This window comes from Neolamprologus multifasciatus, chromosome 10, assembly GCF_963576455.1.
Source record: "Neolamprologus multifasciatus chromosome 10, fNeoMul1.2, whole genome shotgun sequence".
In the NCBI taxonomy this organism is placed as follows: Eukaryota; Metazoa; Chordata; class Actinopteri; order Cichliformes; family Cichlidae; genus Neolamprologus; species Neolamprologus multifasciatus.
This window is the reverse complement of record NC_140448.1, coordinates 17677665-17695388: the sequence shown is the minus strand read 5'-3', so window position 1 is coordinate 17695388 and position 17724 is coordinate 17677665. Positions and strand designations below refer to the sequence as shown.

The 17724-nt window shown below is 42.8% G+C and overlaps 2 protein-coding genes across 2 annotated transcripts; both read right to left on the bottom strand.

Moving 5' to 3' along the window:
- Window positions 1-677: 677 nt before the first annotated feature.
- On the bottom strand, window positions 678-13645 carry LOC146509999 (olfactory receptor 1500-like). The gene is made up of 2 exons (XM_085175305.1): window positions 12693-13645; window positions 678-9551 (listed from the first exon to the last, which is right to left on the bottom strand). The coding sequence occupies exon 2, from the start codon at window positions 6474-6476 to the stop codon at window positions 5505-5507; it is 972 nt and encodes a 323-aa protein (XP_085031431.1). The 5' UTR covers window positions 6477-9551; window positions 12693-13645; the 3' UTR covers window positions 678-5504.
- Window positions 13646-13885: 240 nt separating this feature from the next.
- Window positions 13886-17305, bottom strand: LOC146509998 (olfactory receptor 1500-like). The gene has a single exon (XM_085175390.1). It carries the CDS (start codon window positions 16790-16792, stop codon window positions 15821-15823), a length of 972 nt encoding a protein of 323 aa, XP_085031516.1. The 5' UTR covers window positions 16793-17305; the 3' UTR covers window positions 13886-15820.
- Between the last annotated feature and the right edge of the window lie 419 nt (window positions 17306-17724).

The following is a 17724-nucleotide window of genomic DNA, read 5'->3' as shown; positions in this document are numbered from 1 at the left end:
AGTGTGATTAAAGTGGTGGGTGGGTTCTTTTACATTTTGAGAGAAACCAATTGAGTCTAACAACAGATTAAATGCCATGTTGAGGCTGTCATTTTTAGCATCAACATGGATGTTAAAATCACCCACAATAATTATTTTATCTGAGCTCAGAACTAAATTAGATATAAAGTCTGAGAAATCAGACAGAAACTCTGTGTAAGGCCCAGGTGGACGATAGATGATAACAAGTAAGACTGGTTTCTGAGTTTCACAGCTGGGGTGGACAATGCTAAGCATCAGGCTTTCAAATGAATTAACAGTCTGTCTTGGTCTTTCATTAATTAATAGACTGGTGTGAAAAATTGCTGCCACACCGCCCCCTCGACCTGTGCTTCGAGATTTCTGGTAGTTAGAATGACTCGGGGGTGTTGATTCATTTAAACTAACATAATCATCCTGCTGCAACCAGGTTTCTGTAAGGCAGAGTAAATCAATTTGTTGATCAATTATTAAGTCATGTACTAACAGAGACTTGGAGGAGAGAGACCTAATATTTAATAATCCACATTTCACTGTTTTACTCTTTGGTTCAGATGTGGATACTGTATTGTTCTTTCTTTGTAAATGTTTAAGTTGTTTGTTGCTGGTTTTTAGTTTGTTTTTTGTCTTTTTGGAAGCAGACACAGTCTCTATGGAGATGGGTTTTTGGGGGGTAGCAGGAGGAGAGAAGCTGCAGAGAGGCGTGTAAGACTGCAACTCTGCTTCCTGGTCCCAACTCTGGATAGTCATGTTTTGAGGGGTTTAATAAATTTGTCGATATTTCTAGAAATGAGAGCTGCTCCATCCAAAGTGGGATGGATGCCATCTCTCCTAACAAGACCAGGTTTCCTCCAGAAGGTTTGCCAATTATCTATGAAGCCCACATCGTTTCTGGGACACCACTCAGACAGCCAGCAATTTAAGGAGAACATGCGGCTAAACATGTCACTCCTGGTCTGATTGGGGAGGGGACCAGAGAAAACTACAGAGTCCGACATTGTTTTGGCAACGTTGCACACCGATTCAATATTGATTTTAGTGACCTCCGATTGGCGTAACCGGGTGTCATTACTGCCGACGTGAATTATGATTTGATCTTGACCTCTTGACCACAAGAGGTCACCATACGTTGCGCTGTGTCACTCCTCGGCCCACTCAGCTGCCTCCATGTCCATCAATGGCATCATGGGCCCGGGTCACCATTCCCAGGTCCACTGCCCTCGCTCTGACCCTCTCTAGCCATCCTCTGGCCCAGGCTTTGAGACAACACCCTCTGAAACATGAGACAAAACAAACACCTTTCCCTACTACGCCTCCCACACTTATCTCCTCAATTGGTCTCTTAATTATTCAAACTTGGTTCAAGCTATCATGTTTGGGACTCTAATCAAAAGCGAGCCTGACTTATGGCCTTGGCTCCCTATTTTGTCTGCCTTCAACAACGGTGGGAGTGAAGCTCCCGTGGAATGTGCTCTCTGTCTCCTCTATTATCAGAAAACAAGGTCCTGACTCTCTGAAAACAGTATTTCTTATAACTCAGCAGTATAATGCATCATAAAACAATATCATTCATTCACAATAAATCAGCAGTCCAATGTAATACAAATCAGTTTAACAAATGTAATAGTTATCACCTTCTTCTAATTCAGGAGAATAATGCAAACTAAAACTACATAATAATTTCACAATCTTTAATTAGGGGCATAACGTGGCATAAGATAATATAATAATCTCACAATTCCCCCTTTGATCTCTTTTTAAAGAGATCACTTACACCCTAGAATCCAGGTTTGCGAGGTCCATTTGTTCTTCTTTGTCCTGAGGCCCTCTGTCCCCCTTTAACGGGTGGACCATATGTGGGATGACCTCTGTGTTTGCGCAGTTCAGATGCAAGAAAAACTATGATTACAACAACAATAGTAGGTACAGATGACACTTCAATCACTCTCCAGTTCTCCCACAGCTTTATGTTGGTACTCCAGTTTTTCACCCCCATTTTAGTGCCACCTTATACCCATTGGCGTGTCTAGAAAAATTTTGTTGGGGGGCCAGGTAGGGGCACAGATTTGGAGAAGGGTGGCAGATGTAATTGGCAGATAATGTTAAAAACAATTCTACCAACCGTTAACCATAATTCAATAACCCTATAAACCTAATAACCGAATGCGCTTTTAACTCTTATTAGAATGAAATTGTAACCACTACGGTGCAAAGTTTTTAGATACTGCGTTGATAAAGTACAAGACATACAATCAGTCAGTGTTTATTCAGCAGTCAAGGACATCAATATTTGCATAGTATTTTTACTGACATGTAGTGCACATATGTTTTGGGCAAAAACATTTTTGAATATTAAAATACGAACATTTTTAACATACAATTGGCAAATTAGCCAATGCCAATGCAAAACCAATGCCTATTAAAAAAAGAAGATAATCTTCTCACAAACTGGTGTTTGATTTTGAAACAGGAAAAAAGTGGGGAAACAAATAAAAAGACTAACATTTGAATAAAACCTGAAAGCAAGTAAATACGTTATATGCTCTCTTATGGTTAACTTTGGTAATATTGATGTATAAAGAACAACACTGGCTGATGATGAAATACAGTCAGCTGGCATGGTGACACTGCCAGTATTAACCTGCAGGGCTGGACTGGGACAAAAAATTGGGTATTTTCACTACAGACCGGCCCACCAGGTATTAAAGCCATAAAGCCTTTGAATGAAAACAAATGCTGTTGTGACAGTGATGTACACTGTCTTTTTGGTATATGTATGATTTCTATACATTTTACGTCAGATAAAAACTTTGTTCGCAAGATTCAGATAATTATTTAATAAAAGCTAGATATTTTAAATGAGAATAAGAAAGAAAAGTATTTCTTTGTGCCCCCCTTTCCCTGTTAATGCCCTACCTGGCCCCCTGGCAACACTTTGCTAGATCTGCCCCTGCACAGCTATCAGCTGTCAGCTACTTAGAAAAGGATCCTGGTGTTATTTGTCTCTCAGAAACAGTTCATAACTTCCCTTCAACTCATTCATGTCACGGTAAACCTGTTTCTCCATCACCTGTTCAGCTCTGATTATTCAGTAAGGACATCTCCTGGTTTCATCCTCATGTTTCCCTCTCACCACATATCCAAACCGACATCATGACCAGCAGCTTTACAGCTGTGGCTCCAGCAAACATCAGCTGATAGTAGAAATTAATATATTCTAACAACAGCTGATCAAGCTTAAACGTGCTGCTGTTGTTTAGCGTGACATCCGCTGGTTTCCTGTTTCTGGTGCAAAGTGGGCGATAAATAAACAAGAGAGAAAAGCCGATCAGCTGATTATTGATCAGTTTCATGATTGAAGTAGCAACAGAAGAGGGAGGGGGGGGGGGGTGAGAGAAGAGGCAGCTGTGCAGCAAAGACAGAATAACTCCAGCTTTGTGTCTTTTTTCCATTCTAGCTGAAGTCCGGGACAAATTGCGTCTCTTCTCAGCTCAATACAAAACGCGTAATATTTTCTCTGAATGAGGGAACATTCCATTTTTTAAGGAGCCGTTGGCAACTCTACTAACTAACCTTATGAATAAAATAGAGTTCTCTATCAGTAACATCATAGCAACCAAACAGCTGTATAGAAACTCCGTCATGCTAGCTCACGCAGTACGAGTTATTGTAACTGACTGTAAAAAGTCAGCACAACAAAAATAAACTCCACCTAAACTTGGTTTATATCTGACCCAGATAGACTGCAGGTCATAACTTCTTACCTGAAGTTCAGTTCACCTGATACTCGGACCGGCGGCTGCCTCGGGTCTCTCCTCCTCCTGCCTCCCCTTCCCTCATCCACCTGTTGCCTCTGTGGAAGCTCCGCCATAGCCACCACCAAACAACTGAGTTATTTTTACAAATCGGCCAGCATCTGGCCAATCCACCACCTCTCATTGTTCATGCCGTTACAAAAAAAAAAAAAAAAAAGTCATCAGCCCACCATGCAAATGTCCGATGGCTAGTCCAGCTATGTTAACTTGTTAATCTTTCGCTGAAAAAATGTTTTCCGTGGTGCCGTCTTTCATGCTTGGCTCTCCTACCTTTACTAACATGATGCTCATAGTGCAGAAGCTGGTGCTGCATTCACTTACCCTCGGATATCTGAGCTTCACTGTGAAACCATAATCGTACATTTGATATTCCATTAAATTTTATTGTTTTAGCTTCGGGGTGGCACCTGGGGTGGCCAGTCTGGTTGGGGGGGTGGCCACCCCGCTGGACACGCCACTGCTTATACCTTTCAAATGTACTCAGACTAGAACCTCTGTCTAAGGAGAGTTAACCTTTATTTTATTGCTGCAGCTACCAGTGTCTTCCAGTCGGGTGATTCTCTGTTCTTCTTTCTTCGACCTCAGGGGTTACACTACCCTTCAGTCGTTGCACAGATCAAGGGATTATTCTGCCCCGATTTCAAACAAAGATCAATTAAATTAAACTTTATTAATCCTTCGGGATGGTTCCTCCGGGGCTTTCACACAGCTGAATAAACGTCAAACAGAAAATGATTAAACAGAAGTTTGAGATGGTCGAGAGTTTAAGTCAGCGCCTGGTTATATTTTAGATAGCAAGGAGCAGACAGCAGAGTTTCACTCCACCGAGGGAGCTTGTGCCGTACTACCCGGCTTTCTTTAGACCGCGAAGGCCGGGTCCTCAGGTGGAAGCAGCCTCTTGATTTGGACACCACCGCTGTTTCCGGGCCGGCCAATAATAACAGTGAAATTTAACGTATTTTATCCGATAGATAAACCCTGTAAAATGTATTTATCCCTCCTGCCCCAACAGCCCTTTTGAATGTCTCACTAGTATGGCCACAACACCTCACTCTTGGAGCACTTTTTTGCCACATGTATCGCAAACCACGTCTCAGCTGTTTGTGGAGGTAAAATACATCCGCACATGACTCCAATTACACTCAGCCATTGCTGTGAGTCAAGGGGCTGCAAGACATTTATACAGCCGTATTTCGCACATGACTGAAAGGTGGAAGAGGAAGTAGTTCCTTTGAATGTAGACAATCCGAATGTTATAGTTTCTTTCCACTGTGTTCCTGTTAATATGTGACACGTGGTATTGTACGACTTAATAAATGATTATAATGGAAAGCAGCTTTTACAATTTCATTTTACTATGGTCATGCAAGAGAAATTACTCTGGTATTACTTCACTTATATTTTTATTGTTTAATTTTTTTTTTCAATTATATTAACTTATGGTCATTTAGATTCTATAATAGTACCATAACAGTGGCACACGCAGATACTGAAACAACAAATTCAAAGAAAAAGAAGATTGCTGCTACTAAAACTGACTAAAGTTAAAATAATGTCTACATCTTACTCCTGAAAAATGCAGAGGAGCAGAATCTCTTTGGTCACAGAAAGACTAAATCTTTTACATCAGATGGCAGAGGGCACTGCAGACATTCAAGTCTAAATCCTTTTTTAATATTTTGTGGCAATTTTGGATTTAACTCGAGTTTTCAGCAACTTCTTTAATGACTCTTTGATCTCCTGTGTCTGAAGAACATAGATAATCGGGTTTAACATGGGAGGCAATACAGTGCTAATAGAAAGGCTTAGGATTCTAGCATTTGGATGTATTACACTCCCAAAGATATACACAAATGTAACAGGAAGGAAATAAATTGCCACTAATGAAAGGTGACCTGTGCAGGGTTTGAAAGCTTTCACTCTTTCCCTAAATGTAGAAATTTTTGACAAAGAATAGCCAATACAGCAGTAACTTCCCACGATAAATGCCAATGGAAACCCAAGAATTATAACTGGTACCAAACCAGCAATTGCACGATTGGGGGTAACATCATTGCAGCCAAGACGATACACAGGACCATGATCACAATAGTAGCTCTGAATAACAACAGACTTACAAAAAGAAAGTCTTGTGAGAAGGCCAACTCCAATGAGTATAAGAGTTATGGCAAGAAGCCAGAAAAAAGTGATCAAAGATAAAATGAGCTTGTGGCTCACTCTCATTTGATAGTGCAGAGGGTACATGATAGCCATGACTCTGTCAAAGGACAATACAACCAGATTAAAACCTTGCATTGACATTAAAGTGTAGCAGAAAAACATGAAAGTCAAGCAGTCATTGTAGGAAATATAATAATGGTTAAACAGAAAAATGTCAACAACCTTTGGAACCAAAGCAGAGCTACTTATCAGGTCTGTAAATGCAAGATTAAAAACAGCAATATATTTAGGACTTCTCAACATGTGATCCAATGTTATTACAATCATCACTAATGTGTTTCCCACCACTGCAAGAATGTAAATAAAACACAGAAAGACAAAATAATATCTAATATTAGGTATGCCAATAAAACCACTTATTATAAAATATGCAGGTCGCACAAAGGTGATGTTGTTCTCAGCAGCTGAGTTAATCAATGCCATGTAAAGACCTTCTGTTAATCTTCTATAATTCTCTGTACTCGTTTGTGTAGGCTGCCTCTAGTTTGTGAAGGCTAGCTACAAATATAAGCAGAGCAACTTTGTGCTCTGATACTTATAGCAGTACTCTGTTCTCTTGTGTACTGCTCTCCTCATGTGTGTACATGTGTGCATAGGGTACACAATTCAGCAGCCAGTGTTACTGTCATAGGCTGGGTCGTGTGACCCAGTGTTTGAGTTTTATGTATTTTTTAGGGCTGCAACGATACTCATATCGATATTGAGCCGTTTGATACAGTGCTTTCGGGTCGGTACGCATATGTATGAACAATACAAAATTTTTAATTCATTTTATCAACTTTCCTTCTGACGATGCTGTCTGTGTTGAGCGCTCAGTGGATCTGCGCTCGACAGTGCAGCCTAGGCGGAGTAGTCGAACGCAGATTCACTGAGCCAGGGCAAGCTAGCGAGACAGAAGTTAAGCTTGTTGCAACATGGTAAATTGAACCTCCCCCACCCTCATTCAGATGTGGCGTTTGGAACTATTTTGGTTTTCATGTGAAGTATGACCCTGAAGGTAAGCCTGTCATGGACAAAAGTAAAACAGTATGTTGGATGTGCCACGCAATGCTCAATTACATTGGTGGGAACTAGTGTGTTAGCAGGTTAGCTCATTAACGTGTTGGCTGTCCAGCCCCACGCACAGGGCGATCTGCGGTAGCTCCTTAACAGAGATTTGCTGTGTTGTGGTGTTAACGTCATTTCAGATTAACACTGACAGCACTAGTGGAAACACAACGAATATGACTGCACATTTACTCTGACATCATCCTAGTGCAAAGACAAGTGGAAGCAGACAAAAACAACAAGCATGCATGCTACAAACTTTACCGAGTCATTTAGACAGCCGTTAGCACATGATTCTCCTTATGGGGACCTGATATGTTTAACCACTTAAGCCCCACGCCCCGGTACAGGGGCAAAAAGGAGGAGATCATGTCATATAAACCATTTCTACAACCACCAAACACACCGAAAACAAGCCATGATTAAACGAGCAGTTATGTAAATGGGCAGAAGTCCGCTAAACAAACAAAACCGAACCAGAAATTCTTCAGACTTCATGTAACCGGCTAAAGATGGGCTGGTTAGCTTCCAGAGCTATCACTGACTCCACACACCAAGTTTCACCACGATCAGACCAAAATTCACTGAATAAGCCACAAAAGAAGACCACAAAAACACACAGCAGCGCAAATGCGCTAAGACAGAAATTGGCTTACCATCCCGATTTCCTCCATTATTTTCTCTGGTAGCCGGTAGCCACGTGATTAACAGTAGTTGCCATGCCTACCTAGCCTGCATCAGAGCAGTTTTCCATCAACAACCTCCATTTTAGACCCACCTACAGACACGTGACTGAACAGACGCCACATGCATGATTTGGGCCCACGTGGGTTTTGGCATCACAACGTCTGATTGGTTGAAGTGACGTGAACGTGGCATCGTCACTATGAATCTATTGGCTCAAACATTAAAAAGAAGTGTCAATCACGCAAATTGACCAAAAGAAACCAAAGTTACAGCCCCTCGGAGTTTAAAGGGCCAGAGGCCAATCAAACGCTCTATATGCGCTGCAGAAAAGGGCTGTTGCCATGTAAATGTGTGGTTAATTCTTCAAAAATATATCTTTAAAAAAAGCATGTTTAGGCCTGTTAATAAAATTTATTAATTTCTGCTCTTTAATACCTAAAAAAATCAACTGGCATGGTGTCCAATTGTGTGCCAAAATTGGACATTTTTGTACAATGTCTCGATATTCATGTATTGACATTGCTGTAATTTTTCACTGTTTCACTTTAGAAACATAAATCTTTGCACAGATGATGTTTATATGTTGGTTACTGAATTTCTGGAACCAAATGTGATCTGAGGCATATTTTTCAAAGGGTTATATGCTAATTTTTTTTTTTTAAAATTAGGCGAGGATAAAAGCTACTTACTTTTTCTGTGTTCCAGTCTCAGTAACTTTGACACAGTAATATCTGATTCAATATTTACACCTCTGATGAAATTTCCCAAGTGTTAGCTTTATTTTGATACCAAGAATGTAAGGACAGAGTTTGTAATTGCAGAGAAATAATCAATTAAATTTGGGCATTACATTTTCGAGCAGGAAGCTCAGAAACCCCCTTGGGGCTTAAGAGGTTAATATGCTGTTGAGAATATACCCCAGAAGAAGTGTATAGTATAGCTTTTATTTTGGAAAGAGCCATTTCTCTGTAATAAACTCTCTTTTCCAAAGATGAGTGATTCCTCAATCAGATATTAATTTTTTTTATTACTTTGTTGTTTCAGCAACATTAAATTTAAAAACTGTACTTTTGAGTTAAAATATATATTTTTAATTTTAATAAATAACAAACTAAAAAGGCATGAACATTTTTTTTGTATCGAAAAAATATCGAACCGTGACACCAAAGTATCGAACCGAACCGAACGTGAATTTTGTGTATCGTTGCACCCCTAATATTTTTGTATCCATTTTTGATCTAGTTAATTTATTAGTTGTTTCTGTCATCTCTCCCTGTACTCAGTCTCCCTGATTCGTGCGTCTACCTGTCATGTTTCATGTCTGTGTGGTTATGTTAAGGTCATGTCATGATATATCTTCATGTCTCTGGGTTTCCTGTTTTATTTTGAAAGAGTCTGGTGTTCTTTGTTCACTGCATTTAGGTTTACTCTCCCCTGTGCTGTAATTATGTTTCATTCTAGTCAGATGTGTCCTCATGTGTCTCCACTTCCCCTGATCACCTCATGTGTGTATTTAGTCCTCAGTCTTGCTGTGTTCAGTGTCGCGTCGTCTGTGTTCTCACCTCCATGTTTTCACGGTCAGTCTTTGCAGTGATCATCATAGTCTCTGAGTCTTCTTAGTTTGTCACAGTATTAGTTTTCCCAGTTTAGTTATAGTCTAGTTTAGTCACGCTATCCCTACTTTGTTTGTACGCTTTGTCTTCAGGCATAATAAAGGCTCGCTTTCTGTTAAGTTCACTCCCGTCTACTCACTTGTGTACGCACCTGTGTCCATCACACACACCACCGCACGGCCTGTCTCCGCAGACCGTGACAGTACGACGCGACCATGCTGGACCCAGCGACACAACAGACGGAGATCGTCCGGACAGTGGAGTCACTATGCGCCAAATGGCTGCACTGTTCCGGAGAGGAGGAACAGGAAGAGTTAGCCCGCCAAGTAGGGGTGTGCGTGTCCGTGTTCCCCTGATTATGGGAGACGCTGCATCCCCTCATCAGTGACTTTCTCGTCTCCACTCTCCGACTCCGCCCACAGCAGCAGCTGCCCGGTGTGTGTGAACCGTCGCCAGAGCCATGCTGTTGCATTGTTTCCTCGCTGCCTCGCGAGCCAGAAGCAGTCAGAGTCGGAACAGTGAGGCTCACCGCCGACACAACGTCGGCTCACGCTTCATTGGCCTCAGCATCTTCGCTACCGCCTGACTGCACTACACGGCGCACGGAGATGCCAAAGGCTATTGACTTCGGTGAGGAAGAGCGGCAGCAGGTGTTACGGGCGTATGCAAGGAAGAGCTCCGTTGGAAGCCCTGGCTCGTCTCGGAGGAGGAGCTCTCGCCAGCCGCCCCGCCTCGAACCGGCTGCCCGCCCTCGCCGCCCCGATCGGACTACTCGTCCCCTGCCTCCTTTCTCACACGGATGTGGTTGGAGGACGAGGAGCTGGTCACCATGGAGAAGTTTTGTCCACGGCCGCTTCAAAGAGGAAACGGCGTTCACGCCGCCGTTGCACATCGCTACGGCACGTTTTGCCCTCCACAGTGCGACGGGACGATGCTGTGGAGATCATAGAATTGGACCTTGTGGAGCGGTAGCGAGTCGCATGTGCTCAACTGGAGGAGGAGCTCCGGGGGAAGCCGTGGCTCACCCCTAACTATGAGGAGATTTTCCACGGTGCACACCTGGCCCTTGGGGGCCCCCGGAGTTGCCAGGAGCTCCCGCCAACCACTCCGCCCACACTCGCCTCCCCAGCCTCTGCGACGCTGCAGGTGGCCCCACCGTCTACGTCAACGGGGTCCACAGCCAAGAAAAAGCGGCGTTCGCGTCGCCGTCACACCACCCGACACTCGGAGGTGAGTGAAACTGTTCTGTCACCCCAAGTTACCTCTGAGTGGAAGGCGTGTGAAGTAAATACAGACTTAGCCAGAGATATGGCTAGTAATTAACTATTAACCACGCCACAGTCTAGAGACTGTTCTTCGCAGTCAATCACGAATAATTCACTCAATCCTGCAGGGACCTCAGAATCCACACATAGACTGAAAGAGACTTCCGCTGCTTCTCATGTTAATAGTGGGAGGGAGGTGTTTCCTTTTGTGTCTCTTACCATGTCTGCAGTTCCGACCAAGTCTGAGCTGCCTATGGCAAATGTCTTCCTTCCTGAGTCGGCTCTGCTCCTCCACCAGTCACTTAATGAAGGTAATGAAAGCATAACTCAGTCACTGGTGAAGGTCATGTCTGGAAACCATGTTTTAAATAAAGGTTCAGCTGACCGGCTCCCAAGCCACACCCTTCTTCAATAGGCCAACAGGTGTGCCTTTGTTGGAGCCGGACCTCAAGAAATGTGTCTTCCCACCTCTGGGGCCCTCTGCAGCCACAGTAAGCAAGGATAATGCAGAGGTGGCGAACCATGAATTAAAGGGTGACATTACTAGTGATCCTGTTTTCCCAGCTACACTTGTGTTTAATGAACTGAAAACTGTGAACGCTGATCATGAACTCATGTTAAGTCGTCAAGATGCAAACATAACTGCAGATCATGGTGACCTGGACTGTGTAATGCCACAACATGAATTCTGTCTTCCTGAAGGTAACAAACAGGGCGATTTTGAACTGTTCTGCTCCAGCACTATTACCTCCAATCAGGAGAGGGGGGCTGAGATCAGGGTTAATGTGACACCCTTTTCTCCTGTCTCTGTGAACACATCACTAGATAAGATTTTGCTCTCGAACAATGGTGTTACCGCTCACTCACGGCCTCAAGTGTCACCTGCTGCAGTTAATGGCTCAAGTGCTGTTTTACCTGTGTCTGTCTCTCGACACAATATAGCTATCACTCTGAAGCCACAGATCACTACGGGTGCGGGTTCCAGCAAATGCGTCTGTCCAACATATCACAGTCATGCTACTAACATGCCATTAGTTAGGTCCATACCTGAGTACTTAAGGTTTGTCCAGGAGTCTCACCCTAATGGTATTAAGCCTTGTTTTTGTGGGTCGGGTGGCAATTCTTGTGTTTTGTATGGCTAAACCAGCCCTTCTGAGCCTTACACTGCCATTGATTAGGTCCAACAAGCTTATGTGGACTCCTCCTGTGACTGCAGAGACTGGGCCATTTGCCTTTAAGCCAGTTACAACTGATGCAGACTCTGAGAACCTAAAGCTTGCTAGCTCAGAACTGGTGGTCATTAACACTGCTCACTTCATGGACTCCTGTGCTAAGACAGTAAGCGCTATAGACTGTTTTTCACCTGCTCTCTCTCTGTGGGGGATTATGCCTCAACAGCCTGTTTTTCCTCAGCCTTTACCGCAGTTAGCAGCTCTGCTCCCGGTCCAGCCAGGGGCCTCCATAACTGTTCATCCTGCGCCTGCTGCTGGATGCCCGCGTGTGCCTATCCGGCACCCTGCAGCATCCACACCACTTCACGTCACGTCAGCTGGGGGGCCCGAGGAGCCCGTCCGGCCTCTCGCGACGTCAGCTGGGGGGCCCGAGGAGCCCGTCCGGCCTCTCGCCTCGTCCGTTGGGGGGGCCCGAGGAGCCCACCCCGCCTTCAGCCTCTGCTCCGCCCGGCCCGGCCTCGTCTGGTCCCACCAAGCCACGTCCAGGCCTGGGGCCCGCCAAGCCACGTCCACGACTGCCCCGTCACCGGCCACAATTTTTTTTTTTTTTTTTTTGGACTTTTGCTCACCTGGGCTCGGAGACGGATGTTGGAATGTTTATGAACTGTTCTTGGGCCTTTTGTTTTGGGCTGTTTAGGCTTCAGGTTGGATGCGTATCTTGTTTTTGGTCAGTTTCAGTCACGCTATCCCTGCTTTGTTTGTACGCTTTGTCTTCAGCCATAATAAAGGCTCGCTTTCTGTTAAGTTCACTCCCGTCTACTCACTTGTGTACGCACCTGGGTCCATCACACACACCACCGCACGGCCTGTCTCCGCAGACCGTGACAGTTTCTGGTTCAAATATTGAGGGTGAGCACAAAAAACAACAATTGGTCCAGGAGAGTCGGTCAAACAATGATTTTAATGAACACACGCGTGGGGAGATGAACACTGCACACACCAGCATCGATCTCCGCCCAATAATACACAAACAGTTGTTTTTATAACATCAGGGTATTATTTATGATGCCCCCTCATGTGTCAAAGCAGATACAATACATGCATAAGTTTCAAAACCACAAATGTTCTGTTGACGACTTTTGACACATTTAGAAGGACAGCTTCTCCGTCTCGAGGCCAGGTGCTTCCTATTAATCTTCTAACTCTCGCTTATCTCCTGGAACAAACTGTCCCTTATGCAAACATAATCTTACAGTTACAAGGTTTTGCAAACTATTATTTGAACTCTTGCCTAAACATGAGTCTAACTACTGTTTGTGTGTGTGTGTGTCTCGACCTCAAAATGCACTCGGCCTCACCCCGCATGACTGAAATGATAATTAATGTAATGGTAATGATAATGGTTATGAATAGTAGCAGTAAAATATTTCCCTGATCTCCACACTCCCTCTCTTGACCTCTTGACCACAAGAGGTCACCATACGTTGCGCTGTGTCACTCCTCGGCCCACTCAGCTGCCTCCATGTCCATCAATGGCATCATGGGCCCGGGCCACCATTCCCAGGTCCACTGCCCTCGCTCTGACCCTCTCTAGCCATCCTCTGGCCCAGGCTTTGAGACAACACCCTCTGAGACATGAGACAAAACAAACACCTTTCCCTACTACGCCTCCCACACTTATCTCCTCAATTGGTCTCTTAATTATTCAAACTTGGTTCAAGCTATCATGTTTGGGACTCTAATCAAAAGCGAATGGTAAATGGCCTGCATTTGTATAGCGCTTTTCTAGTCCCTAAGGACCCCAAAGCGCTTTACACAACCAGTCATTCACCCATTCACACTCACACACTGGTGATGGCAAGCTACATTGTAGCCACAGCTGCCCACTGACAGAAGCGAGGCTGCCAGACACTGGCGCCACCGGGCCCTCTGACCAACAAACATGGGGTTAGTATCTTGCCCAAGGATATTTGGCATGGATCGAACCACCGACCTTCTGATTAGTGGCTGATCTGCTCTGCCACCTGAGCTACAGCCACCCACAAAAGCGAGCCTGACTTATGGGCTTGGCTCCCTATTTTGTCTGCCTTCAACAACGGTGGGAGTGAAGCTCCCGTGGAATGTGCTCTCTGTCTCCTCTATTATCAGAAAACAAGGTCCTGACTCTCTGAAAACAGTATTTCTTATAACTCAGCAGTATAATGCATCATAAAACAATATCATTCATTCACAATAAATCAGCAGTCCAATGTAATACAAATCAGTTTAACAAATGTAATAGTTATCACCTTCTTTTAATTCAGGGGAACAATGCAAACTAAAACTACATAATAATTTCACAATCTTTAATTAGGGGCATAACGTGGCATAAGATAATATAATAATCTCACAATTCCCCCTTTGATCTCTTTTTAAAGAGATCACTTACACCCTAGAATCCAGGTTTGCGAGGTCCATTTGTTCTTCTTTGTCCTGAGGCCCTCTGTCCCCCTTTAACGGGTGGACCATATGTGGGATGACCTCTGTGTTTGCGCAGTTCAGATGCAAGAAAAACTATGATTACAACAACAATAGTAGGTACAGATGACACTTCAATCACTCTCCAGTTCTCCCACAGCTTTATGTTGTTACTCCAGTTTCCCACCCCCATTTTGGTGCCACCTTATACCTTTCAAATGTACTCAGACTAGAACCTCTGTCTAAGGAGCTTTTAACCTTTATTTTATTGCTGCAGCTACCAGTGTCTTCCAGTCGGGTGATTCTCTGCTCTTCTTTGTTCGACCTCAGGGGTTACACTACCCTTCAGTCGTTGCACAGATCAAGGGATTATTCTGCTCCGTTTTCAAACAAAGATCAATTAAATTAAACTTTATTAATCCTTTGGGAGGGTTCCTCCGGGGCTTTCACACAGCTGAATAAACGTCAAACAGAAAATGATTAAACAGAAGTTTGAGATGGTCGAGAGTTTAAGTCAGCGCCCGGTTATATTTTAGATAGCAAGGAGCAGACAGCAGAGTTTTACTCCACCGAGGGAGCTCGTGACGTACTACCCGGCTTTCTTTAGACCGTGAAGGCCGGGTCCTCAGGTGGAAGCAGCCTCTGAATTTGGACACCACCGCTGTTTCCGGGCTGGCCAATAATAACAGTGAAATTTAACGTATTTTATCCGATAGATAAACCCTGTAAAATGTATTTATCCCTCCTGCCCCAACAGCCCTTTTGAATGTCTCACTAGTATGGCCACAACACCTCACTCTTGGAGCACTTTTTTGCCACATGTATCGCAAACCACGTCTCAGCTGTTTGTGGAGGTAAAATACGTCCGCACATGACTCCAATTACACTCAGCCATTGCTGTGAGTCAAGGGGCTGCGAGACATTTATACAGCCGTATTTCGCACATGACTGAAAGGTGGAAGAGGAAGTAGTTCCTTTGAATGTAGACAATCCGAATGTTAGTTTCTTTCCACTGTGTTCCTGCTAATGACAAACTACAAATTTAATCTAAATTACTAAAACATTGATATTTTAATGTGAGAATCGATATATTTTTCGTATTTTTCGCATTTTTTTAATATGTGACACGTGGTATTGTACGACTTTAAAAAAATAAATGATTATAATGGAAAGCAGCTTTTACAATTTCATTTTACTATGGTCATGCAAGAGAAATTACTCTGGTATTACTTCACTTATATTTTTATTGTTGAATATTCTTTTTCAATTATATTAACTTGTAATTTCAATTCTATGGTCATTTAGATTCTATAATAGTACCATAACAGTAGCACACGCAGATACTGAAACAACAAATTCAAAGAAAAAAGAAGATTGCTGCTATTAAAACTGACTAAAGTTAAAATAATGTCTACATCTTACTCCTGAAAAATGCAGAGGAGCAGAATCTCTTTGGTCACAGAAAGACTAAATCTTTTACATCAGATGGCAGAGGGCACTGCAGACATTCAAGTCTAAATCCTTTTTTAATATTTTGTGGCAATTTTGGATGTAACTCGAGTTTTCAGCAACTTGTTTAATGACTCTTTGATCTCCTGTGTCTGAAGAACATAGATAATCGGGTTTAACATGGGAGGCAATGCAGTGCTAATAGAAAGGCTTAGGATTCTAGCATTTGGATGTATTACACCCCCAAACATATACACAAATGTAAATGGAAGGAAATAAATTGCCACTAATGAAAGGTGACCTGTGTAGGTTTTGAAAGCTTTCACTCTTTCCCGAAATGTAGAAATTTTTGACAAAGCATAGCCAATACAGCAGTAACTTCCCACGATAAATGCAAGTGGAAACCCAAGAATTATAACTAGTGCAGAACCAGCAAATGCATGATTGGGAGTATTATCATTGCAGCCAAGACGATACATAGGACCATGATCACAATAGTAGCTCTGAATAACAACAGACTTACAAAAAGAAAGTCTTGTGAGAAGGCCAACTGCAATGAGTATAAGAGTTATGGCAAGAAGCCAGAAAAAAGCGATCAAAGATAAAATGAGCTTGTGGCTCACTCTCATTTGATAGTGCAGAGGGTACATGATAGCCATGACTCTGTCAAAGGACATTACAACCAGATTAAAACCTTGCATAAAAATTAAAGTAAAGCAGAAAAACAGGAAAGTCAAGCAGTCATTGTAGGAAATATAATAATGGTTAAACAGAAAAATGTCAACAACCTTTGGAACCAAAGCAGAGCTACTTAACAGGTCTGTAAATGCAAGATTAAAAACAGCAATATATTTAGGACTTCTCAACATGTGATCCAATGTTATTACAATCATCACTAATGTGTTTCCCACCACTGCAAGAATGTAAATAAAACACAGAAAGACAAAATAATATCTAATATTAGGTATGCCAATAAAACCACTTATTATAAAATATGCAGGTCGCACAAAGGTGATGTTGTTCTCAGCAGCTGAGTTAATCAATGCCATGTAAAGAGCTTCTGTTAATCTTCTATAATTCTCTGTACTGGTTTGTGTAGGCTGCCTCTAGTTCGTGAAGGCTAGCTACAAATATAAGCAGAGCAACTTTGTGCTCTGATACTTATAGCAGTACTCTGTTCGCTTGTGTACTGCTCTCCTCATGTGTGTGCATGTGTGCATAGGGCACACAATTCAGCAGCCAGCCAAACACCATTCAAAATATGGGAGTCAGATAATAGCGTCCAAGCTCCAGGTGCTTTATTTTAGGTTGCAGCTGTACAGCAGGTCACAGTGGTTGTATTGGACTACCTGGGTTCACAAGTGTTATCCACCCACTTAAAAAAAAATAAAGAAATAGGCTTGTCCCTTGTCTTCTTGGTAGCTAAAGGTCAATCTCATAATTCCCATTCATTGCTAAGACTTATAATATTATTATTGTTAATAATAATAACTTAATTATATCACCCTTTCGAAACATCAAGTTACAGTGCTTTACAGCTCAAATAAAAGCAACACATAGAACAGATACAGCGGGGAAAATAAGTATTTGACACATCAGCATTTCCAGCAGTAAGGGGATTTCCAAGTGGACTATTGACACAACATTCCCACCAGATGTTGCCATCAAGCCAAACATTGAAGTCATACACACAAATCAGAACATTTAAGTATACAAGTTAAACCATAATAAATAAAGTGAAATGACACAGGGAATAAGTATTGAACACACTTTATTTAATACTTTGTAGAAAAGCCTTTGTTGGTGATTACAGCTTCTAGACGCCTCTTGTATGGATAGACCAGTCGTCTGCATTGCTCAGGAGTGATTCTGGCCCATTCCTCCACACAAACGGTCTTTAAATCGTGGAGGTTCCTTGGGCCTCTTCTATGAACCTTAATCTTCAGTTCTCTCCATAGATTCTCTATGGGATTTAGGTCAG

Bases quoted from the DNA above. Each gene is read 5' to 3' on its own strand.
- LOC146509998 (XM_085175390.1), bottom strand. From the start codon at position 16,792: ATGGCATTGATTAACTCAGCTGCTGAGAACAACATCACCTTTGTGCGA.
- LOC146509999 (XM_085175305.1), bottom strand. From the start codon at position 6,476: ATGGCATTGATTAACTCAGCTGCTGAGAACAACATCACCTTTGTGCGA.